Source organism: Leuresthes tenuis, unplaced genomic scaffold (assembly GCF_036924035.1).
Source record: "Leuresthes tenuis unplaced genomic scaffold, fLeuTen1.0.hap1 SCAF_23, whole genome shotgun sequence".
NCBI classification, from domain to species: Eukaryota; Metazoa; Chordata; class Actinopteri; order Atheriniformes; family Atherinopsidae; genus Leuresthes; species Leuresthes tenuis.
The window spans coordinates 21,719,069-21,746,444 of NW_027325377.1; the positions used below are offsets into that span (position 1 = coordinate 21,719,069).

A 27,376-nucleotide genomic window follows, 5' to 3' on the forward strand; every position below is an offset into this window, starting at 1 on the left:
ACTTTTTAAAAGAAAAAAATCTACAAAAATCCAGTCAGCAACACTGTCGGCTAAACTGAACAAACGCAGGCTTTGTGAATAAGTCAAATAAACCTGAAGTACAATACGCTGAGGCTCTTTGTCCTTTGCACAAGCCCAGAGTGAGATGTGAATAACTCCAGCTAAAAATGGTAATTATTCACAGATATAGCTCCAAAAGGATGGGGGTTCAGAATACATAGCTTCAGTTGAAAAGTGTCAGTGCATTTTCATCAGATGTCTGTATTGCACTTAAAAGATATGAGAAAACCAAAAAAAAAAAAAGAAAAGAAATTAGGAACGTACAAAATATTCGCCTGGTAGTCAACTATTTGCTGGCAACAACATTCTGCACTGCAGAATGTAGATAATAATGGTAGATAATTCATGTAACACACTCTAAACCTTTCAAAGGAAATCTCAAGCATGAATAAACAGGCAGGAATTTAATGCTCAAGAACATCCGAGACTGCCAGCTGCATACATTGAAATTGTGGAACAAAACCTTTTTTTTGCTGCGGATATATTCAACATTTTATCTCCACATCAACTTTGCCATCAATGCAAAATTTCACGGCAATCAGAGCAGATCACAAACAATAAAATTAACTAGGATCACAAAAACACAAATTTCACGTCTCTCCTACTAAATACGTGTAAGGCACACCATCATTCTGTAACAGGTGCGATTTGTCCTCTCACTTTGCCTTCAACATTATCGATTGCTCCTGTCCAACAAGAAAGAGTCTAGCCAGTGCAGTAGAAATGTTTCTTAGTCCTTGTATATTTTTAACGGTTTGACATATAAATGGTTGTTGCAGGAGTACAGAAAAGAGAATTATTGATAAAATGTTGAAATCAATGTCATACCAACATCACTACAAACTGAAGTGATCATTGTACAAACTCAAAGGTCTAACTCAGCATTCAAAAGCATGACAGCAAATCTACACATTTGCAAAACATTCCTTTATTATAAATAAATCTCCTTTTTGTATAAAAACTGGCATGCTTCAACCATGGCGTTTTACAGGTTCACAACCCAAGGCTACAACCCAATTTGCCAAGACAGCAGGAGGAAACACACTCATCTCATTATGCAAGGGCGATCCATCAGACAACGGTGAGACAAGAATGAAAAAATCGTCACAACCACAAAAATACTTACAAGAAGAGAACAACAGCAAACATGTTTGAGTCTCATAGATTTTCTCTTACATTTCTCTTTTTAAATATCTTTTAAAATGTTATCTGTTAAATCTCTTTTCATCCCCACCAGTGCCTTTTTATATATAATTTCTATACAGTTCTTAGTTGTTGTTTTTTTGTTTTTTTTCATCTTTTATGATTTTTTAAACTATTTTGTGGGTTTTAATAGTTTTTTCGGTCCAACAGCGTCCTACGATATGTCACTTTTTTCATTATGTTACTTTCTTTTTTTTTTTTTTTTAAATCAGGTAAGTTCATATTTGGACCAATGAGCTGTGAGCAGCAGCAAAGCAGGCACACTGACTGGCTGTTTTTATGTGGTCCCACCTCTGTGTTTTGATGAGGAACAATACAAAATGTCTCATGCTTGGATTCCATTGGGCGCTCTGTTCGTCTGCCAGTTCTTCAGCCAGTCGGCTTTGGATGATGGCTTCTTCTCTCTCTCACTTGGCCCTGCCCAAAGACACGCCCCCTCTCCTGTCCAATCCCCTTCTTCTGTAGTCCCTTCAGATGGCATGATTACTGTAGCTGACATATGTCGTCTTAGTTGATGAAGCTGCGTGAAGATGGGTTAAATACAGAAGATAGAGATAAACAGAAGATTGTGTTTATGAAAAGAAAGAAAGTTGAGAATGAGAGACAGAAATTGATGTAGAAATGGGGGGAAAAAACAAATGAAAAGAGTGCAGATGAAAAAAAAACAAGGGAGAAAAGGCAGTTTAGAGCAGCTCTGGCTTTGGATGATCAGCAATATTGTCACGTCCACAGACCACCTGAGTGGTTGAGGCTTCCAAACCTGGCATGTCTCGTGTAGCCTCAAGCATCTTGTGTTAAATGTCAATGTCTGAGCAGCATTGCTTCCAATTTTCTTTATTTTATATTAAGATGATAATAACTACGACTGAATATGAATATCCATCAACACTGGATAAAGAACGTTGTTGTCCGGCATATGGAACGGCCGTTAGAAAGTATTCAGACGAGATTAAGTATTTTAAGTGTTGCTTGAACAAATCCATTGTGGCATGCCTCCTTCACAGGTGCAAATAAAGTTGTGACAGAAAAGCTTCTCCTTCCTTTACAGATAAACATGGTAAGTACTGCTCAGATTTGTAAATGTGCTCATTGGCCTACAAGTAAACTGAGCGACACAAACCCATTCAAATTTACTTGAACATGTTTACATGTATACAAATAGGTTATTCGTGCATACTCACATGCACATTCAGCCACACACACACACACTCTCCGTACACACAGTGCCTCTCAATCTGCTATTGAGAAATGGTCACGACTGCAGCTGTTTTCCAAGCAAAAAAAGCCAGGCGTGCAATTTGCTTTCAAACTTAAGCTTAACAAACATTAATGCAGCAGTTTATCCAAATGCAACATACACCTGCGAAAAGTTTGTTAATAAGGTGCTAACCTATTATGACATGAATAATATATTTACACACAAGGTGGAAGGCTGGTTGGTAAATTATTTGGTTGTAAATAAATAATCTTACATGAGAAGCTGTTAGCCTGCATAATAAAACATATTCATATCAGTTCATTTTTTAATTCCTTTAGATTCCAAAATATGTAAATGTGCATATGTATTTGGTACATAGCCAAAAACTGCTATGTTAAATATTGTTTATACTTTGTTAAAAATACAACACGTCGCGACACACATGTGTATTTTCTTGTTTGTGCTACATGACACTTTAATAGTCGTTTATTGAAATATAGTCCTAAAAATATATTATAACTTAAGGTATCCTACTACTCATATGTTTGATTTTTAACCACTTCTGATTGATTAAACTTCGATCCATTCATGATAAAATATGATAGAAAATGCTATCATAATATGTACCATATTGTTGTATAGGTCACGAAGCAAACTTATCTGGTTTATATGTGTAATTATAAAACTTTGGTGTTCTCTTACTCACTGTTGGTCTCCATGCTCTCACACAGTTCGGTCTTAACTTCTCCATTTGGCCGGTCTCCTCCTTTCTGGGTCAGTTTTCCCGACATGGTGGCTGCTGTCACAATTGCCTGTGAAGTCATACATGCAACACATGATCACAAATCAAAAAATTTGAAATGAAGACGGTCAGTATACGAGTCTGCTCAATACATGCGATTTCCTTCAGCATCACTAACACACATCTGTGAGTAATGAAAAACACGCTAAAAACAGACATTTTTCTGTGCATTCTTACATCCATTTCCATTCCTTATCTTATATTTCAACTTAGTCAACGATTCTGAGCATCTCTGTTTGTATGTAAACGTTCCAGGATTGAATACATTGGTCCAGAGCTCGCCTTTCCTCATACCTGCTTTCTGTCTGCCTCTGACTGACTGGACTGGCTCCCTTGGCTGTGCTTTAGTTTAGCAGCATCAGTAACTCCAACACCTGTTTGAAAAGTGATGCTAATCCATCATTTCAGGCAGCTACATTTCATGCGAGCAGCTTGTTGCTTTGTTTCTGGTTCTGCATTAGCATTCAGGCATTTACCAGTCTGGGCCTGGTTATGCATTTACATGTCAGGGGTTTACTTTGTGGTATTTTGGATGCGTGTTGACCCAACAGGACACACTTGAGGCTTTGTACCGATACTCAATTTGCACTTTTTGTACACTTTTGTATGTAGCTTTATGGAGACACGAAAGCGCTTCCCTCCTGCAGCTGGGCCTGGCTTTACATTACTTCCCTTGAGCTACATCACACACACAGAGACTTCTTATGTCCTTTTTGTATGTGTGTACCTAATTTTGCATTAAACCATGTCCATCTGATTGGTAATGTTACTCTCCCTATCAGTGTCAAGCTTATATAATTGAAATATAAGTCAATCTCACCTTGAAGCTGCGTTTTCGTTTGGGTACATTCTGCTCAGGGTGGAAGAGGATGATGTAGACCTTTGGCATGTAGAGCATTCCAAGTGACACAGAGGCAGACAGGCTGAGAGAAATTGTCAGGGTGGTAGTTTGAATGTACATCTGAAACAAGAGAGACATATACCAAGAGAGTAAGAGGACGGTTTATCACATTTTAACTGTTAATTTGAAATAAAACAAGAAATCATAAAAGAAAGAGGGGAAAAGATTAATGGGAAGTTTGTCAACATCAAATAGGTGCAGTTCAAGGGGTCGATTAAGAAGGTCATTATAGATATATCAGAAAAGCAATTTTCAGATGTTTTCTGGAGAGTTTAAATGAGGTTTGGCAGTCACTAGATACAACAGGGAGAAACAACTTTAAATTTCAGAGATTGAGTTGTTCCAGAACTAACAGTTCCCCTCAAACATCTGTAGATTTCTTTATTTATTCAGCCAAGAGTGTGTTGACCGACAGAAGTAACACTGTCAGGCAGACAGCCAGCTGAACATCTAGTGAACTAGGTGGCAAGTACTAGTCGAGACTAAAAAGGACAGAGATATGATGACGTGGCGTAGGAAGGCAGTGGAAATGATTATGTGCAAGCAACTTGTCCGTTCAATTAGGCCACTTCGATTCTGGCAACTAAGTTTGAGCACACACACACACACACTGTGGTGGACTGAGCACTTGTCTACAGATGCTCAGTCAGTTTCAGAGTGGTTTGGAGGAGGACAGATGTAATGACGGGCTTCACCCACAATCCTGAGAAAGCTGACAAGCTCTCAATGCATGGGGCTTATCTGGCAAGCACTAATCTTGGTGTACATGAAAATAGTGGAAAGAGCAGAAATGGACAAGTGTGGTAAAAATGGAAGTAGGTAGCCAGGAAGGTAAAGTGACCAGAAATACCAGAGTGGTCAGCACAACAAATACCTTTTTCACCAAAAAGGTTCCAGTGCAGATTTGCAGCCAGCGCTCAACTTAGGTCTTTCTGTTCAAACTTGAAAGCACTGAAATCAGACGAGAAAAACTGATGCTACTTGTCCAGCAGGAACAAACAACCAGTTATGTCAGCCAGGGGCAGAGTTATGGAGACCAACCAGAGTAACCAAAACATTTTCTTTTTTTTATTCAAATCAATCATTTAATATCCTGCTGGTATTTATAAGTGCAACAGTTGATGCATTTTAAACATACTTTTGACATAAGACAGCCTTGCTAAAACAATAGAAAAGCAGAGCATATTAGAACTTATCAGTATCTATCGGCACAATTTACACTGGAAAAGATATTAAGAAAACCTTTTTTAAAAAAACAACCACTTAAGGAATCCATTTTGATGTGTCATTTGCTGGTGGTGTGACAATACTGTGATAAACTGTCTACATGCACTGCGACCCCTTATAGAAATTCAGAATGCTCCCGTGGGAGTTTCAAACAATATATTAGGTAAAACTTAAAGTGACGTGTTGGCTATGTGGCTCCACTGGCTGTGGAAAATCAAACTGGTTCTAAGAGGGGTGTAAAACTGAACTAGTTCTAAACTGGCTTGAGCATTAGCTCAGCAAAAGCATACATAAAATCCCACCTGGATATAAAAAATTCTGTGGAGATTTAATAAAACCTAGCCAAAGAGCTGTCCGTTGGTCAGGACAGAAACATCTCTTTAAAATATAGATCCAAATATAGTGTACCAAACTCAAACTGGTATATGCAAACAAACTAAAACAAACATATCTGCCCTAAAGTGTAAGGTGACCACACTGGCAGTAGCCAAAGAGGAAGGAGAGAAGAGGGAAAAATAAATGCATGCAAACTCTTAACCTACTGCATACAAAATAACTATCTTGGACTCATAAACAGAACTTAAAAACAACATGGAAATACCAGAAAGACGTATTATTTTTTTTCCCAGTGACCTTCTTTTCTGATTGTAATATCACAGAGCATGTTTGCCAGGGGTAAAGAGACTGCCTGAAGCTCTCCTACAGGCTCTGACAGCAGCTCATGCTCCGCAAACACACACATGCAACAAAGCACTCAAAAGAGAGCTGAAATTTGTCAGTTAAGCAGGAAGAAAAAGATCATGGGAGAAATATGCATGGATGAATTTCCACATTTCCACATACTTAGCCAATTTGCTATTTTTCACATTTTTTGCCAACAAACTGCCCTCGATAGTGATACACAGATCTGTGAATCGCCACATCAGATAGAAACAGATGGAGAGAAAAACATGTTTTCATACAGAGAGACGAGAATGAATCAGATTTCTTTTTCAAAATGTAAAAATACAGATTGAAGGGGAAAAGACAGAGTAACCTGCAGATAAAAGCTGAACAACACTGAGAGGACAGTAAACTGGCCTTATTAGAACACCAGTAAGTCCACTGAAAGCTGCTTTCATTGCATTCAGCCTTTGGTCCAAAGTTGTGTCTTTGGCACAAAATGAGCACTAACATCCTCCACCTTACAGTCAACAAGTGATAACTAAAAATGTGAGCACCATGGGAGCACTCTGCCATAAAAGTGACCAAGAGAGTAGCTAATGAACTAAGGACAGCCATGCAGTGCGTTTTTTTAAGGTTTATGATATCAAAATATTAAATTAGACAGAGAGAGCAAGAGATTCAAAAAGAGAACAAGAGGAAGAATGATGGGCGATGTGTGTTTAACTCCTGAGAAGAGAAGAGAGAGGTTTATCAATAACTAAATGAGGAGATGACACTATATTATGATGCAGAAAAGTTGGATTTATGTTATTATTCATACTTTTGGGAAGTTGTGTTTCAGTGCCTCAGCTAACAGTTGTTTCTTAGTGTCAGTGAGTAATATTGCCCACATGGACTTGTGCTGCTGTGCTGATTAAAAAGATTCATTTTTGTTGTAATGACTCATTTCATATTTGTTCAAGTCATGAGAAAGCTGCTCACTGGAGGATATTCATCAACTGGACACTAGTTATTTTTAATTTTGCTGATTCTACCCTATTCTATTGTGGAATAATTCATAACTGAAGGCAGAAATCATATTAGGGACAACAACACAGCTTTTTTGGGAAAGTGACAGTAAACTATACAATTTATTTTAAATTGTATATAATAAATTATGCAATAAATTCTATAGGCAGTCTCATCATATCTAAAATCATCACTTCCTATCTGTTGAACATTAAGTTACCATTAAGTTACCTCCTCAATAGCGTAATTATTTTCTCAAGAAATGGGTGTTTTGTTGAAAAGTTTATCTTTTACAATGTGGAAGGTACCACGCAGCAGAACTATCAAGGCCAAACAGAATGACTTTAGCTTTAAAGCAAAGCCAGTGATTATCAAATACAAGACCAGGGTCAGTGTTTTGGCTGGTTGGCAAGGTAACAGCAGCAACATGAAGAAAGACGGTGAGCATAGCCAGCTTCAGAAGGAACTGTGCAATTTCCTCATCTTTGAGCCACACAAAATGTATACTTAAGTCCTGAATACACAATTTCTGTATAAGGCTGTAATTCATGCGATACATAGCTAATGATGGCGGGCAGCTAAACAGTCCAACTGCGCATTAATTGGTGTAGCGAGAGCAGTCTTCCTCTCACAGCAGAGTCATATAATAACTGAAGCATGGTAGCTCATGTAAATGCTTGGCCAGAGGTAGCTTGGCTATACTGAAAATATCACTCTGAAATATATTGCACTAATAAAGACTTCTTCAGAGACAAACAAATTAGACCTGCTTCTGGCAAACACTTCAGAATCAACCTGCTGAAATACACAGAACAATGTGCCCATCAGAGTGAGGTTTACTATATTTAACATGTCATATGTGACACAATTAACTCAAACGTTTGACAACGGCATTTTCAGAGAAGTTTGCGACTGGAAGAAGGTATGGTCAGTGAAAGTTCAAAGGGACTAAATGCACAGTCATGAGGTACAGATGTAGTTTTCCATGATTCAGACTGAGACATGTGACAAACAGATTGAATAGATAGTGAATAGTATATCCATCCATAAATAAGCATGCAAGTTCTACTATACAATGATGACAGCCCAAATAGTAAAAAATATCATGCTGTACATTGTCAAAATCATTGTTCATATCAACAGTACACTTTTTAAGATTTTGAATGATTTCTTGACATATTCTGTCAGAATTCCCTGATATAATTCAGATTTCATTGTTCCATGATTGATGACAAGCGATCTGAGTGCAGAGGTTGTCAAACAGGCTAAAGCCATAGTGCCATCACCGTGTTTCACCGATGAAATAAACATATCATGAAATGCAGAGTGAAAATTAAACCCTTGATTGCATTTCCTAAATTAGTATGTTCTCAGTTTTTCTCCTTATCCTCTGCTTGTATCTTAGGCCTCTCCATTAGAGATACCAGCTGGGAAAGTGTGGGGTGACACAATCTGTGAGAGGAGACGAGGTGAGAACTATTTAACAAAATGAGACGTACCTTCTTCAGAGCCTCCATTTTAAATGGTTACTGCAAATGCACGGCTGCATCCCTTCACCTTTGCTTATTTACAGTCTGATAGTTTAATTCATTATTCATGTCAGATTAGCTTTAAAGGTGTTTGTGACAACATGCGTATTTACTTTTTAAATTTTCAATGTGAGATTAATACATTATGCCCCCTAAAGATTGCTGAAAAGATTCCTCCAAAGAACATAACGGTGTGTCATCTTTTACTGCTCTTCTAGCTATCTTCTTCTCTATTCTCTTCTGCTTCCTTTTTCCTGTAGGCGACTATAAGCCCGATTCCAAAATAGTTGGAAGGCTGTGTCAAATATGAAAATAATAGAATAAAATTATCTGCAAATCTCATAAACCAATATTTTATTCATAATAGAACATGAAAAAACATCAAATGAGCGTTGGAGTGGCATTTCTGCAGCCTAGACGTTTCATCAGTTACGAACTTAGGGAGCATCATAAAATGGAAAATATGGCAAAGAATTCCCCGGACTGTTGAGCAGCTAGAATCCAGTATCAGAAAAAAATGGAACAACATTCCCCTCCAAAGGTGAAAGCAGCTGGTCTCCTTTTCATTTACATTTCACACATTGCTCCAATTATTTTTAACTGCTGTCGCGCTTTGCCATTTCTTGCTGTCATGTGTAACAGCTTACTTAATTCACTCCAAAAGGTAATGGATGAGAGACCGATATGTATTTGCTATGAAGCATCATTTAAAAAAATTGGGCTTCACACTCTTTCATCATAAACCTACACAAACATGACCAGACTTTGGCTCTAAACAAAACAGGGCACCCACTCAGACCTGCCATTCCTGAATATACGCATCTCAAGTATTTGACTTCCACTTTACTGGTAATCCTTGAGGTTCACATTCATTTGCAGCTCACAGATGTGTTATATTGGTTAATTTTCTCTGTAAATGAAAACCTCGATGTTTCATCTCATTTGTGTAACTGAAGTCTTTTTTTTTTATATGTACTATAAAGACTTCCCAGAAAGATACTGAAGTACAGAAAGAAAGAAAGAAAGAAAGCAAAAGATATGCTGTGTGAATACAAGGCATTGCAAGTGTAAATAAAACAATTATAAAAAGGCAAAAGCACAGACACATTTTTGAGAAGAACAAGAGTGATGAAGAGGCAACACAGAAAGACATTGATTGAAATGAAGAAGGGTTAGTCATGCGTCATGCGTTGATATGGGCATGCCTGCGAATGAATAAAAAATTCCCCTTGGCACGCTTGCACACTGCTATAATCTTTCTCCCCATTGCATGATCTGTCCTGGTAGAGCATCACCTTGTACAGTATACAGGTTCTAAAAATGATGTCAAGTGAAAACATGTGAGCAGCTGCTCATGGATAAGTCGTTGCCTCAGTATAGTAGTACATACAATACATTATTCACATTACATAGACAAAGTTTTTCAGGCTGCATCCAGCTGTCCTGAATAAAAGTATTATGGTACCGCTGATGGTGTTGAAAGTTGTTGACAGTCTCTGTCAGACAAGAACATTAAACCATAAGGTCATGGCAACAGTGCAAAGTAACAAGATAAGAGTTATCGCAATTTACGATAAGTGTTCACGTTGAGCCACCACTTGTTTTAGTTGAGAACAGCATCTTTTCGAGAGACATTCTTGCACAAAAAAAAAACAAACTAAGGTGAGAGGAATTTCTAAAACCCTAGTGTGGAACGAGTAGCTTTTTCAGTTTCTTTTATCCGCAGCTTGTTAAAACCTCAATATACACTTCTTCACACAGATATCACACATTTATTTCTGACCATGGTCAACATGATGAGAAAAAAAAACTGTGACACAAGACTTTCTACCATAATATTTTAACTTTGTGTTAGTACAGCTTAATTGGGCCCAAGCGCACTGGTCACTGGCCAAGTGCCTCATTACCTTCTACAAAACAGCACTTAGAGGCATTTTTTATTCTCCATCTAATCCATACTGGTCTTGGATCTATGTGTGTCAAAAACAAAAGTGCACAGGTTATATTATGAAAGTGGTGTAGCTGCTTCGTTTGCTCTGTAGCAGCTCGTTAGTGTCAGTTCTTATTGACTTGCAAATCTGTGTGAGTTTGAGTCAGTAGCCGGAAGTTTGACTTGTATGCGCACATTTCATTGTATTGCATACTGTGATGATGGCCCACTAGTCAATAACTTGCTTTCTCTTCCTCACTCTTCAAAATTACATGACTGTGGGGTCACCATGAATAGTTTTAGTCAATTAAAAGTACCCAACAAAACCATTTATGAGAAATTCTAAGTCTAATACACAAAGAGTCAGACTGCTGTGCAGATTGCAGAAATAAAAACATGTCACACAATGAGCAGGTGAATTAGAAGTGACTGTATGTCTGCCTCTCTGGCACTCATGTTAAATATTAATGTTTCAAAAATTATGCAAAGCATATTCCAGCATTAATTGTGAGTTAAGCCACATAACCTCAACCCTCTTTAGCTATTTAATAGCTTTTGCTCATGTACCATATGTGTAGTCTTCATTATATAAAGATTTTACGCTGACATGTCCACTGACAACACTTTTTCTTTCTTAACTGAAGCAGGCACAAGCCTTAAAGTCATCAACATACGCCTTCCTTCATAGGTTTTAAAAAAAATAGTTTTCATCTTTATTTCATATTCACATTGACATTCTACTGCTGGCTAATTCAGGCCACAATGCTGAGAAAGATGAGGCATTATTGGCCAGATGTTCCTTAACTGCAGAATTATAAAGAGTTATGCATGTTTCCCTCTCCAAGAGTTACCTGTGTTTTTTATCCAAAAGCAAAGTTGCTTGATTTAGGTATTCGTTTATAATTTACATGTGATTCAAGATTCTCAAACTTGTAATTTAACATAAAGTGCTATGTTTGTGTACCAAGAGCATGCTTAAAAGGTTGCATCACATATAATCAGGCAAAAAACTAAATTCTACATGAAACATCAAAATTCATCTTCAAGTACAACACAGAATCAACTAAAATCTTTGTTGAGCTTTTAACCCAAGATTCAGAACCAAACGGTACCTCCCACGTTTATTCTGTCCAAGTATTTATTATGAATTGACAGCCAATAGATGCCAAATTATTACAACAATACAGCAACAGCTTAAAGGACAATATATTGTGAATTTGTCTTGGGATCAGCAGCACAGCACTAATTAAATCGTAGCTTTCACAATGGCTTCATTTATCTATCTTCTAATGTTTTAATTTAGCTTCAATTATCATCCTCGTGATTAATTAATTCTTAATGATATATTTGAAAAATCAATTAGACCTTCATACATATTGTGTTGCATATATAGAGATAAAGAGAAAAAAAGAGGTTTTAGAAAAATTGCATAGTTTAAAACGTTGTGGAGCCAAACGATGCAGGAAGTACAACCAGCGTCTGTGTTGAAGTTTGTGCTTTCATTTTTGCTTTGTCATACAGTTCGTCTCTCCACGTTCAAGCATGGGAGGATGAGAGCATGACAAGTGGAGGCGGAAAATACGAAACAAAATAAACTACAGCATTGTTCAAAAGTATTATGGTAATGGTTGTTTGGACCTTGAAAAAGAATTTTGCCAACAACTCCGCATGCTAAGAGTGCATATGTGAGCTAGCGTGTTGCTGTGATGCCCCCTGACAAATCCTTCAGAATCTCCCTGTTTGATGTCAGATCTAACACTTGCTGTGTGTCTTCCCCATTCTCAGCTAAACAACCAACTTCCACCAGGGCCCTGACAAAAGTAGCAAAAACACATTTCTTTAAATGAAAAATTGTACTTTTTTTTTTTTTATCATCACCCTGAATAATTGGTGAATATTGTCAAAAAATCCAGCTAAGGGAGAGACATTTGATTTGTTTGTGCTCCACTGATATCTGTGCATTGCTACTGCTTGGTTTACATGTTTATATAAGGGAATATCAGTTTCTTTATGAGACTATTTATTTTCAAATATTTGCATGGTCAAGGCAGTTTTCTCAACCAAAGGCTGTACGACCAATACTATTAACAATATAAACAATAGTCAACGTTCCCCACAAATTGGATTTTTCAGTTTGGGAATATCAGAACTCATTTAACAAGAAAGAATATTTGCTGCTAGTGTGTCCTGTCACTGAGTTTTCTGGTTCAGCACCACAAGTCACTGGACTAAAAGCAGCGTTTTTACTCTCATTTGTAGTATCTCTGTTTTCCTGAATTGTTTCCATCTAAATCACTTGGATTTCAATAACATTTTAAACAGAGTAGGTTTCAGTCTGGGAAATATTTTACTTGGAGATGCATGCTACCCAATGTTAACCCAAGCTAACATTAAACTAACTAATAAACTACTGGAGGGCTCATTTTATGTTTTATTACATATGTTTACAAGAATACTAATGCTGTACCACTACCATATACAAAAAAAAAAAAAAGATATTGATATATTACTCCATTAGACAAATGCATTCGAACAATCTTTCAGAAACATGAGTTTAAGTTAATAAATTAACAGTTTTACCAATCACCTATTTATGCATTCACTTTGCATGTGTGAAAGAGGTATTCCAGTTGTTAGAAGTGGGTTGTGTGAAGTACTTATGAGTAATAATTGTTTAATTTAATATTTAACATTAGTATTTAACAGCCATGTACATTTTTTCAGCTGTTATGGGTGTACTTTATGAGATTTCCCCATTTGCTAGATCTGATCTTGACTAGTTACTTCTTTGCAGTATTTTGCCTTTAATGTTCACTCTTGTTGCATGACATGTAAAATCCTCAACCCGCTGTCCTTCCCACCTCTTTTGAGCATTGTCCAGACCGCCTGACCTCTTCTGATGACTGTAGATTGATGACCAGCAGTTAATCGTGGTAAGGATCTGCGCAGTCTTCACTCTGACCACCACCGTAAATCTGTCTTTGGACAGTAAGCTGTGGCAACACACACATGTGTGTGAATGTGTTATGGAGATCTGTGAGAGGGAGACTTATTGTGCGTGGTCCTATTGGGAATCACCAAGGAAAGAACAAAAATTAAAAATGTTGCTTTATGCAAGGCGATTTTAGGGTTTTGGAGTCTTGAGGTTAGAAAGTAAGTATTTACTGTGAAAAGGAGATGGACAGTAAATTAATTTAACACCGCATGAGGCACTCAGTTCCTAGAATGAATTTTGGAAGTGTAGTACCCCTCGTAGTTTATTCTGTACAACTAATGTACACCAAAAAGTCTGGCTGAAGAAAAATGAAAAATCTCAAAAATATGTCAGATTGAAGCACAGAATCTATTTTAAAAAACAAGAGCAGCTTATTATTTACTGCAATCAGATTTTACCTCTCAGCAAGCCCTAAAATGGTATACAAGCATAATTAATGAACTAGAACTAGAATAGAACTAGAATAAATCTGCAAGCAACTGGTGCTACCGTAACACTCAAGAAAAAAGACACCTGCGGTGAAAATACACAAACAGTCACGACAACGCAGTGGCTATTTTCGCAGGTTGAAGCAGAATAGTTGCCTCTTCCTCGGTAGGAGGCAAGAGATAACAAGTTGAACATATTAAAAGACATCCAGAGAACAGGAGAGGTGCTCAAAGGGAGATATAAATGGAATAAAAAAGAAGAGAGGAAAAAAAAAGTGAAAAAAACTGGACTTCTGTCCATTGCATCATGCAAAGGAATGATGGGGCACAAAGAGAGATAGCTGGAGTGAGGATGGACTCCATAGTTGGGGCTTTACAACACGCAGAGAAAAGCAGAGGGAAGCACACTTGCAAATTCACAGATTGCAACTTTCAGATGTCTACAGGGTGCAGCAGAAGCTGCCTGAAGACAACATCCTCTGCATGGTAGCGTGAGCCATTTCAAAACAATTCTTCCCCAATACGTGATGGTTGCTGTGCAAATATTCCTCTCACACTTTCTTACTTGATTCATCTCACACATTTCTTATTCTGTTTCCCTGTATCTCTAGTTGCCACTTTTTATTTTTATTTGGTTCAGTGTCTTGTCACTTGTGAATGGTTAAAGTGATTAATGATTATTACAAATTACACGTAGGTTAGGGTTGGAAAAACAAAGTGTTCATGTCATTTACAGCCATAAAAATCCCATCGATTAAATAATTCTTTCTAAATAAAAATTTGCATGAATATTAATCATTTTCAGTTTAACTGGTGTTTTGTTGAAATGAAGCAAACTAACAGCTCAAGTACACTGATTTCTGGTTGAAAGGATGATCGAGGCAATAGTTTAAAACACTCCCATACTGCCGTGGTCTCTCACAGTTGCTCTGAAAAGAAGCACAAGCGGTGCGTCAAACTGAACGAGGTCTACGCTCACAAAGCCACTGCATTGCTTCCAGAGGGGTCTCATGACAGGCTAAATGCTATTCATCAAATGAGCAAGTGCTGTGATGTTTCACCCTAAGCTTTACATTTCATACGCGTTAGCTTTTCAGAGGAAACAAACCACTTTATAACCTCAAGAAGGTATGCTAAAGTAACCAGTCTTGACCAAAACTGTGGGGTATTGACTGCAGACAGATTAATTCAATATTATACTGAGAGAAACTTGATGATAAACTTGATTAAAATGTGAATTATGCTGGCAGTTAACCTTGGACTAAGCCACTATAGCCCCACCATGTCTCCTCTTTCTGAAAGCAAAACTATGCCCTCAGTAAAGCTTTCCTCATTAAAGCCCCATCAGCAAGTCACATCATTACCTGTTTACTCCTTTCACTCCTCTCTCCTCCCTCTCTTCTGCTCTCTCTGTTAGCCAGCCAGCTGCCATACACTCCAGAGGATATTCCAATTAGAAACAACACACAGAGAAACGCAAATGTGCACTAGTGGATTTTCCAATTAAATCTAACACACCACACAAACACACTCAAATGCAGAAACACATGAAGTTGCTGATGGACATGCTAATTAGCTGAGCGTGGATGGCATGGATGGTGTTTAACCCATCCAGTGAGACATGGCAAATATGCGCACACACACACACAGATTTACACTCATATGGGCTTAAGAACACAGACTGATGACTTCACATGAATACACCCTACCATCACCACAACGCATCAGCACCTATAAATGGTAACTGGCACAAAAGATCATGTGACAGATCAAAGGCTTACTCTGTCATTCACACATGTGGCGTAAAGGTTAGAGAGGCTGCCAGTAGCGATGAGATGGCCTGTTTGAGACCACTGACTGGATGAAGCTTCTGTCTGAGGAATGCAAACAAGTTACCTTGTTTGCCAACACTCCTCAGGCTACTGTATGGATGTGCTGAAACAAAAAGGTTGTTGCAAGGGGAAAAAGTAGAATAATAAAAAAAAAAAGCTCACTCGTTTAAAGCTTCCTGCATCAATGATGACCACAAAACAACAGCTTCAGGTGGAATTAAAAACAGTTGGCAAAGGGAAAACACCAGGAAAGATCCAGGAGGAGAATGATTTCCCTGATGTGTGATTATATGGGATCACTTTGATGCAAGCTTTTTAGCCATATGAGTGAGGCTTGTATCTGCCTTAAAGGAAAAAAAGGCTGAAATATGGGGAAAGGGAGAAATGAAAACTGCCTGATTGACATCCAAAACAGGGAGAGATTATAAGAGTCAAGACATTTGGGATTGTGTTCATGGCTATCTCAAGGACATAATGATGCACCCTGAAGGTAAATTCACTTTTTTTTTTTTACATGCACGTGCGTCTTCTTATCCAGCTACAGTCTGTATACATTGACTTTACAAAGGCAAACATCTGCAATCACTGACCTACCATGAATCTGAATGAGTCTGCAAAGCATTTATTATTGTTAATAACCCACTGCTTCACTAGTTCTAGTAAAAAAAAAAACTGTGTGTGGTGTTATGAATCAGATTAACTGTTGGAATTTGTGTGTGTGCAAGTGCACGCATGCCTCTTAAATCATTCAAGTGAAAGGACAGCCTCCACTTGATGACTTACATACTTGATTGTTTTTTCTCACGTTGTTGTTCCGTTGTTCAATATGTGCATCTTAAAATCCATTAAGATCAAGTAAAAGCATCTTGTGGCTGCTTGTGAAAGTTTACGGTCTCAGTTTAGCGATAAGAAAAAAGTATTTAAAGTGAAAAATTTGCTTTAATTTTAGGATTGTTTTACTTGTGAGGGTTAAACTGTTCAAATACTTTGTTTTAAGTATTCATGTTGGCAAACAGACCTAAAGGATGTATGTCTGTGTATATATATATATGTTTGATTATTTGTGTTTCTATTGCTACAGAAGACTGAAACTGCCAGAAACAAACAAAAAAGATTTATAAATGACTTAATAATTGAGTATGCTGATAAACAGAACAGAGTTAAAATGAAAACAAAAACTTTATGCAATATTTTATGTACACAATCTCAATTTAAATTATATTTCTGCTTTAATTTCCAACTATAATAATCTAACTTTGTGTTAATATTCAATTTTATTATTCGTGACTTTACATAATCTATTGTTTGTCATCTAATCCCCAAAAGTATTTCTGCATAATTTTGCCTTTACTTTTTTTTCTGTTACTTAATTTGATTTCTATTTTACATTTTTAATTATGAACATCATTGTCTTATTGACGCGTTTATTCCCCTTCTAATTTTCCACTAGTATTTATTACCTCAAGCCAATTTATAATTTTTTTGTCTTTGTTTCCCCCATATTTTTGTATTCGTTTTTACATTCCTGTATGCATTTCTGCTTCATGCAAAAAAAGGGGAGGGGGGTGTCTTTAGACTCCTACTCTTTGAAGATACAAAGATACATCTTTGCATGACAAAGAAAATGGTTAAAACATATGATGTAGATTAAGCATGTGGTAAAACTTGGAAATAACAGACACACTCACCCTTTCTGCAGACTGTGACGTTCCAAAGAAGATGGGTATGAACGCCAGCCAGATGATGCAGGTGGTGTACATGGTGAATCCAATGGGCTTGGCTTCGTTGAAGGTTTCGGGCACGCCTCGCGTCTTGATGGCATAAACTGTGCACGTCACCATGAGCAAAATGGAGTAACCCAGGGAGCAGATGAGAGACAAGTCTGAGATGTCGCACTTGAGAACTCCGCGTGCCGCCATGGGGTCCTGGGTCCGCTGCTCACCATAGTCAACTACAGTGTGTGGAGGGTCCACAGCAAACCAGACGAAGACACCGAGGAGCTGAACTGAGATCAGGGAGAAGGTGATGACGAGCTGGGATGCGGGAGAGATGAACCTGCAGAGCAGGAGAATACTGTTGTGAGGAAGTGATGCAGTGGATGTGCCACCATTGTACTACAGCATTACATCAAGTCAAAGTTATTTTCTACTGCTTTGCAAATGAAAAAGGATCTCAGTTGACCAAAGTGCTGTAAAAGCTATTAAGCATCATCAAATAAAGCGAAGGAAAAATTGATTGGCTGTGGTTGCATAATAAAAGCTAAAATACCCTGATCAACCAGGACTGACAGCCAGAGGTATTCAGCTATGTTTTAAAATGATCAAGGGCATGGTCAGCTCAATCATGAAAAGGGAGGCTGCTTCAGAGAACAGAGGTAGCCATTGAAAAAGCTCCTTCACCAGCATTTTTGACCTGGATCTGGAAATATCCAAGAACAATCTGTTCTGGGATCCCACTGTTCTGGTTGGACTGTGAGACTGCGGAGTTCGAAAAAGTAACCATAGTTTAACTGGACTCTGAACTATCTCAGAGTGCTGAGGAGGGATTTAACCTTAGTAAGGAGACTTAACTGCAAAAAAGTCTGTCTTGAGAACCTAGCTAATGTGAATGCACAGTCAAAATCACCCCAATATTCTTAGCAACTCGGTGAGAGTAAGTCTAACAGGTCAATGGCACTGTATTAGCCATTTAAAAAGTCCATCCATAACTACACTTCTCTAAGATTATCTGCAGAGCCTGAATGGAAAGCATGGCTGTTAGTTTGTACAGTCAGAAAGACCTATTGATTATCTGCAAAACAATACGAAGAAATGCTATACTTTTCAATATTCCCCAAGTGAAGCTTATATAATGACATGACAATGGGGCATCCCTGATCCATAAGTGAACTCAACTGATTAATGCTAGACTAAATGGATGGAGAAACTCCAACAACTTAATGAACACGTTTTGAATTCCTGGATGTGTTAGATTAGATTTTTCATCAAGTTATTGGAATAGTAAGGGATTTAAAAATCAAATAAAAAAACTCAAACTCCTGTACACTAAGCTGAAAACAAAGCAGTTTTTCATGCTCGCTCCCATACAGCAGCAAAATTACTAGACTCCTATGAAGGCAAACTTATACACTTTAATAAAACCACAGTAGATCAGGGGAAAGATTAAGAGCTCTGAAGAAACACAGGGTTAGAGGCAATGAGCAGCATTTGTAGTAAAACAGCAGTGGAGAAAGAAATGTGATAATCACCTGCTGTAGAATGACAGAGTTGCAAAAAAGGGAGTACACAATACCCAAAAATCTTATAACTAGATGGTGCTCAGAGACATCTGAATTGCAGGGACATGAACCTGATGATTATTAAATCCTGCATTAACATTTAAGCACCTTAGTTGATGCTCTCTTTCAGAGTTACTCACACTGACTGCAAACAGTGCAATGGGTGAGGGTGGGCTCATGACTCGCATACATAATGCATGACAGATAAATGATGAGCAATGATTGCACTTTGCTTAATAGGGAGGAAGTAGAGGTTAAGTGTTTGAGAGACTACACATACCTGAGTGCAAAAAAAACAACAATCACAACAACAGTTACTGCCACTAGACCGATGTACTGAACATGCACAAGGGCAAACAGAGTGCGCCTGATGACAGACAGATGTTTTTGTTTAGTTACCTGGGTGCCGTTACAGACTTTTTCCCCTGTTCAAAGATGCGATGTATTCTGTTGGTCTTTGTGAGCAGTGCAGCATAGCTGAAACACATCCCCAAGCCTAAGAAAATCCTCCTGAAAGAGCACACGCCCACATCTGGTGTGGCGATCATCAGGAACGTGATGGCATAGCACAGGAAAATTCCCGTAAGCAACACATAGCTCATTTCTCGCCCGGATGCTCGAACGATGGGCGTGTCATTGTACCGAACAAACGTCACAATGACAAAAGATGTGGCGATGATCCCGAGCATGGAGATGAAAACAGGGAAGATGGCCCAGGGGGAGTGCCACTCCAGCTTGATGATCGGGATCGGAACACACCCAGTGCGGTTAGCATCAGGTCGCATCTCATATGGACAGAGTTCACAGGTGAACTCTGAAGCCTAAGGTAGAAAGTGTCAATGATAAGTGTTAAAAGAGTAACTGGTGCACTAATTTGTCAAAAAAGTATAACACATTTGGTCATGGATTAGATCAGCCTCGATACTTTCAGCCTAATAAGTACATAATTTCCAAACGTAATACAATCTGTCAGAGCATAAACTCAATCTAAATGCACTTTCCACGCTGGGAAATTACATCGTCATTATTTCACAAAAAAGAAAACGCATTGTGTGAAAAAATAAGTACAGAATTCATTGGCTTGTAGAACCATCTTTTGCTGCAATAACAAATTAATCATTTTCTGTATGACATAATCAATATTCAGACAGTCCTTTATAATGTTGCTTCAGTTTATTCAGGTTTGCAGACATTTATTCCCAGCTTTTCTGTGCTGATCTGTAAAACCTTCTAATTGAAAGAGGGTGTACTTTCTTCTCACACATTTTGGTCATGCTTCTTCTCCACCCACAGTTATGTACCAACAGATTGATTCCATAATAAATGAATGAATGTGTATTGACTTCTCACTTTGACGATAGTTAGCTGCTGCTGTTAAGAAAGATGTTTTCTCCGTCTTGTACTGCTTCCTGAGCGAGGACACTCTTTGCTCATACATTCGTCTGCTCTGTAATTTTCTAACCTGATGAGAAGGATGATGAGCTGCCACACTGTCCCTCAGATATAATCAATATCAGAGATGTATCTTTATAATGTGCGTTCAGACCCTTTCCCCAACCACACATTACCTTCTTCATTTTCTTTAACAGCATCTGTGGGATTTTTTTCTTGCATACATAAATTCAAAGTGGGGCACTTAAGAGGAGCTTTTACTTTTTTTTAACGCTTAAATGACTTGAAACAAAAAGCTCACATCACAACTCTTCTTTGGAGCAGGAGTTAGGACACTGCTCTCTGAAAAAACACATGCAGTCTGTAAACAAGTCTAATTTTTTACTGTGAGAGCCTTCGAGTTAATAGTGTTTCATTTGTCAAGCAGGTACAGGAAGTTCCACTGACGTTAGACATCTGGTCATGATGTACATGTTTTTTTTCCTGACAGAAAATAACAGTAAACTGTTAAGAAGCTATGTGGGCTTTCACTTGCAAGTAAGGGATGTGTCTTTTTTGGTGTGACTGCACAAACCAGGCGGGTAGAAGACCAAGAGAGGCAGAGAAAAAGAATTCATGCAAAAAAACAAGTTTAAATGATTATACAAAATTCCACAGCTACTGACCACCTGAGTGCAATGCTTCCATCAGACAGTTTCTATTTTGGTTTTACCCTTGGAAAAAAAAAAGTGCTTCACTATTTTCAGTAATATCCCCAAAACAATTCATGTTTGAGACAATTGTGAATGAATATTTCAGGAAACTGTAAAGCACACAGCATAAAAGGTCTCCAGTATCAAGAAACCTGAACAAATAAAGACTTTTCCCTTTAGGAAAAATAAATTGTGTTTTACTTGAATGGCCTTATCGTTATTAAAAGCTTCAGAGAATCTACTCTATTTCCTGAATTTCTGTTTCTTTCTCAGTGTTCTACCTGATATTGGTATCCCTCGCAGCGTTCACAGTGCCAACAGCACGGCACACCTTTCACAACTTTCTTCCTCTCGCCTGCTCGGCAAGGAATGCTGCATACGGAGGCCGGGAGAGATGGGTCACCCGTCCTCCAACGTATGGCCTCCACCTGAGAGGAGAGTACACATGCTCAAGTACACAATTATTTGTGCATATAAATGGCTAAATAAAATCTGTTCTCTCACGGGATATAATCCAGCAGAAAAACTGCCAGCCATCTGCTAAAGCTCATATTACTTTGTGTTAACGGTCCTTTAACACTCTGCGTACCAGCAAAAAGTGTGCTTTGAGGGGGTGTTTGAGAGCAATTAGCAAAAGCAGACCCTCTGATCATTTTTCTGAGCACTTTCAGGCACGGAATTAAAGCCAGCTAGTCTGACAGCAAGCAATCTGACCATAATCAGATCTGGCACAAATAAGCCATCTGTATCACTCTCTGTGTGCGTTTGTGTGCATATGTTTCTCAATGTGTGTATTTTGTCTGTTTGTGCTTGTGTCAAGTTGGCAATAGAGTGAATCCCTGAGCTTTCTATATACCTGGTTTGTGTGTGTGGGTTTAAATTTGTTTTAATGTGTACAACAGTGTAAGAGAAAGTCTGAGAGTACCAGAGAGCGCCTGAGGTCTGTTGGCAGAATCATCAGGTAAAGAAAGAGTCTACTGGATCTGATTATTGACTTAAAGCAGAAGTATACAAATTTAAACATCAATATTAGATGATGACAACTTGATTGTAAATGTATTTAAGAGATCCTCATTTTTTCACTTTTTAATGGAAAACTTTTTTTAATCACAGCCTTACATTCACACAATCAAACGTATTTTGTAACAACAACAATAAATCATGCAGTACCCGAAACAACAAAGGCCAATTCTTGTACCTGTAAGTCATCAATTGCCAATTCTTATAATTCTGATTGAACTTAAATAGATTAAACACTGCATGTTAGACCACACAGTTGACCTAAAATCTACATACTTGACATGCAGTTCCTCTCCAACAGCAAAGACCCGTCATTCTTTAATCTGATCAACATTCAAACTGATTATTGATTGTGAGAAAGTCTTGTGACTTCAAACACAACTGGGTTGTTAAACAAATTACAGACATCTCCTGGTTCGTCAGCTGTCAAAGTGTCTAATCGTGTGCGTGTGTCTGAACTGCACGTTGTCCTTCATACTGCTGCAGTCTCTCGCAGGCTCCCACTTTGCCAGACCATTCATCAGCCAGGAAGCATTTTGCGTCCATTAGTCTTCTCATCTGTCATCTGGCTTTTCTAATGAAGTCCTGGGTGGATTTATAATGCAGCACTTCAGTGTGCTCAAAGAGTTTATGTGCCTGCTTGTGTGTGAGGGTCAAGAAAGCGACTGAACAACTGACAAACACAATGCAATAAGTTTGGGGGTTTTAATATTTATGATGCAAGGATATGTACAGCGCCACAGTTTATGTTTCAGACTTTTTTTTCCCCTGTCAATCTACAAACAATAACACCAATATGACAAATCAAGATAAAAAGATCCAAAGCATACTGCCAAGAGGACATGGGGACTCAAACTGCGAAAATCCTGGGGGGACCCAGGCAGAGTATAGATCGAAAAAAATTGAAGCATTACCGAAGAGACTTGAAAATGGCAATGCACCAATGCTCCCATCCAACCTGATTGAGCTCAAATGTTTCCACTCAAAAGAATGCTAGAAACTTTCAACAGAAAGGGTGCATCAGGCTTTTAACACTAACCCCCCTGCACGGACAACAGCTCCTGTATTTAGCTAATTTAAATTGCAATGCTGGAATTAACAAATGAAGTTTAGATGCAGTTTAGATAACATTATGACCACCTGCAAAACGAGCTGTCAGGGTGTGGACGCCTGACGCCTGAAGAACACCTGAGGGTGTCTTGGAGTATCTGGTACCGTATTGGAGTTATGGAGTTATCTGTCGGGTACTAAGATGGTAAATGGACTTGTACTTGTATAGTGCTTTTCTAGTCTAACTGACCACTCAAAGCGCTTCACTACATGCCGCATTCACCCCACTCACACATACAGCACGTCTTAAGATTCATAACTACGTGCTTTTCTAATCATTCACACACATTCATACCCCCAATGATACACTGGGGGGGCAACGTGGGGTTCAGTGTCTTGCCCAAGGACGCTTCAACATGTAGCCAGGGGAAGCCAGAGTCGAACCACCGACCATCCGATTGGTGGGCGACTGCTCTTCCTCCTGAGCTACAGCTGCCCCAACATTTGGAAAACTGGACACATCTTCAACCATATACTCCGTTTTCTATTTAATAACTGTAGATTAGGACAAATCTGAATTACTGAAACTGAAAAATATATTTGCTTATAATGTTTGGGTTCTCTTAACCAAGTTTTGTTAGATTTTCCCAGTTTGAAACCAACATTTAGTTTATATTTTATTGTGTTATGTTTTCTGAGAGCAAATGTAAGGTATATTTGTCTCTGTGTCTGTGCTGGAATCTCACTTTGAGATGTAATTTATTGGTCCAGGACCCGATGACTCTGTACTCGGTAGTGGATCTGTTGGTGGTCTGGTACTGGAAGATGTCGTATCTTCCCGGAGCATCTCCATTTTCATTGAACACCACTGGTGTACCGGCACTTCCTAAAACAATAACAGAACATCAGCTTTGTGATTTAACACAGTGATTATTACATGACTGGTGTCTAGTGGCTCAGTTGTTGATTGATCAGAACAGGAATGACTTCTAATCCTGAAAAGGACGAAGCATAACGATGAGATTTAATTGACAAATATTTTATGAATTCATGGAAGATCTCTGGCTGCATTTGCTAGAAACAAAGAGAGTAAAAATTACCATGATTATCATTTCCAAATATGTTAATGTGCCATCAACTTAAGTTCTATTGCTTTCAGTGAAGAATGATGAACTGTTTTTTGAGAAATAAACATGCCACCCAGGTTTTTAGAAACAGTAGGAAGAACTTAAAGTATCTAAATCAATTTTAAGATTGAAATAGATCAGTCACTAGTAAATTAAAAAAAAGTGTTTAAAATGTTCAGTTAGAACAAACTAAAAAAGGCTGTTCTTCATACCAGCAGTATACTACTGCTGATATTTAAATATCATAGGTTTATCTACAACACAATACACCTCATCAAATACCTAAATGCACATTTAGGAAACATAATGGTCATGCACAAATGTCATGGGTCACTTGAAATGTTATTGGTGTAGAAACGCTGCAGCGGCATGAAAAAGGGTTAAAATAATCTCAAGTAATTCAAGATCATATATATATATATATATGCACATGCACAGGGTCACACACACTAACAGAGACACAGAGACAGGTGCCATACACTGGAGCGGTGGGCAGCCAATCACAGCATCCAGGGAGCATGGCGGTACTGTGCCACCTCGGCTGTGGCAAAGAGGTGGACTGACACCCTTCAGGTGTCAACCTTCCCATTACTGGACGACCAACCAACTCTAACTAACTGAAAACAGTTTAAACTAGAATAGCTGCAGTTTGTACCGTCAATGAAATGGTGTAACATCAAACTCTGTGACCCCTTATTTTCTGTGACCTGGTTTGTCAACACTGAGCAACAGACTTCAAGCAACTTTAATTTTCTTTCTTTCTTTTTTTTATCTTCTATTTTTTTATTTTTTTTTTACAGCATTTGCGTTAAAGAATCATCTACCATGGTATGAAAAGCCTACAGTACTTTAAATTAAACTATAATGGACTGCATGATCAAATGTTACATTCATGTCAAAGTCATCAGGCATTGAAGGTATGACAAGTGATATGAAAGCATACACAAATGTGACAGCCTTGATTATCATACGTTGGCTTTTAAGTAGCATAATCCATGCCATGAAAACAAGTGTTCATTTCAGTGTGCTCCCACAGTGCTTCTGTATGCCTTGCTTTGCAGAATAATCAGATATATGAATAACCAGGTTTGTTATGTTACAGTAAAATTCTAGATTTACTGAGGTAATATTTATTCAGGCAGCATCTTTATGAGTTATGATGGCAAAGGCCTCGTCTTTACTCTAAATTGTGCTGTTCCTGCATGTGCCTGTGTGGGCTGTAGAGTGATGCAATTGAATGTGTGTACACATGGATAAGTTTGCGTCCTCCCAGCTTTGGTTTTCTCACCACCAATAAGGCTTAACACAAACTCTTTATTCACCTCACTTTGTCTTACTCGCCATCTTTCTTGTATGTAGCGATACAATCAAATCTTGCAGTTGAAGCTGGAATAGCATGAGGGAAATGCAATTACAGTGTGCATGAGGAGAGAACACTGCACTATGGAAATTTCACCTGTGTACAATAACTCATTTATATGGTGCGTTGATGATGAACAAAAAAAAGCTGCTTTGAGCCATGAAGGGTCTGTGTGAAACTGAAAACCGAGAAAACCAAGAACGAAACAGGCAGTGGGGAGTATCAAAGAGGCAGAAAAGAATGGTCCAGAAAGAGAAAATATCAACTTAAATGTAATGGAAGGTAAAAGAGAAAATGCTTGTAATAATAATAATTTTAAAAAAACTGACCAGAAGCATAAAATAAAACTGATGAAAAGAGGAGAAGGGAGAAACAATTGCATTAAAAGACAGGAGAAAAACTGGTCAGACAGATGGAAAACAGAAATGAAAGGTGAGAGGAAGAAAGAAGACAAAGTAGTAATTGCTCTCTCAGTTTGAGCAGAAATAATGAGATATACAGATAATAGGTAAAAGACAGAGAGCAAACAGGAAGGATAATAAACCTTAGTGAGAGAGTGTAAGAAAGATGAATGGAGGAAGAATGAATCGATAGAGACCAAAGTAGATGTCTCAACTTCTTATTGATGCCAGACATTATGAATAGGGTCTGTCTCTAAAAGAGGTACAGCCTAACTGGACCCAGTATCCCTCCTGCTTTAACTTCATACCCTCCACACAATTATACTTTTTAGGTTATTTAGACCCTTGATGTCAAAAAACGCAAAGAACTGCATTGAGATGGAGAATTTGGCAGTTATTCAAGCTAAGTTTCCATAAACCTTGTTTCCATAGAGGTAAGGTAGTGAGTAGGAAAACAGATGCCAATCTTACAGTAGAAGCCTAATCATCAGCACCATGGTATTAAAGCCCTTATCCAAACCCGTTTGATTGCTTGTTTCACAGAACTATCTGGGATGTCATCCTCAGGAACAGAGTAGTGAGAAGTTTAAGAATTATTTGCAGGTGACTGAATGAAACATTAACATATATTAACATCACAAGCAAACTTCTACCAGTCAGATGAACAAAGCAGAACTCCTGCGTGACCGACAGCTTTAAGCTTGGTGAGATGAATTTGTGCATCAACAATCCAACTGTTCTAAAGCTGCAGCAGCTAGCTGCAACACCAAGACAACTAGTAGTCCTAGTAACTGTGCTATCATCATCAAATACCTGACTGGGCTGACAGGTTATTTCAAACTACTCTACAAAAAACACACAATCCCACAAAAAAAAGAGACATATCGACATCCAGTGATTAACATGTAATCTTTTACACTCCATCCTCCTGTTTCTCGTGATTTTTCCCTTTAGAGCAATCTAATATCTTTGCTTAAAAAACTATCTGGAGTGGAGGCATTCTTGCACGCAAATTCAGCAAATGCATAACAAAAGCAGCCTGTTTGCTCTAATGACAGCAGTTATCTGGAGAGGGAAATTATTATTCGATTTCTGCACCGTTTGTTGGCCTTTTCTGAGAAAGGAGGGAAAGTAAGATTAAGACAGCACACTTTTAGAGACAGCAGAAATTACTTAAAAACGTATACTATGAATGTGGCAGGACCTTAGCCAATATGATGGAAAACAGGTAGCTGACAGTCCTCCATTTGTTTATTGTGCTGGTTTAAGAGATGCATG

At 38.2% G+C, this 27,376-nt stretch overlaps 1 protein-coding gene across 4 annotated transcripts in view; it reads right to left on the reverse strand.

Moving 5' to 3' along the window:
* Positions 1 to 501: 501 nt before the first annotated feature.
* grm8a (glutamate receptor, metabotropic 8a) overlaps positions 502 to 27,376 on the reverse strand; it is a 217,385-nt gene continuing 190,510 nt past the window's right edge. For 3 of the 4 annotated variants that reach the window (XM_072377434.1, XM_072377432.1, XM_072377433.1), the window contains 7 exons: positions 23,957 to 24,096; positions 21,422 to 21,568; positions 19,456 to 19,877; positions 17,468 to 17,834; positions 4,084 to 4,224; positions 3,168 to 3,273; positions 502 to 1,783 (listed from right to left, as the gene is read on the reverse strand). In XM_072377434.1, coding sequence (XP_072233535.1) covers positions 1,734 to 1,783; positions 3,168 to 3,273; positions 4,084 to 4,224; positions 17,468 to 17,834; positions 19,456 to 19,877; positions 21,422 to 21,568; positions 23,957 to 24,096 — 1,373 coding nt within the window. In that variant the 3' untranslated portion in view covers positions 502 to 1,733. Of the gene's footprint in view, positions 1,784 to 3,163; positions 3,274 to 4,083; positions 4,225 to 17,467; positions 17,835 to 19,455; positions 19,878 to 21,421; positions 21,569 to 23,956; positions 24,097 to 27,376 lie in introns of all 4 variants that reach the window. The other variant, XM_072377435.1, reaches the window with a different exon arrangement.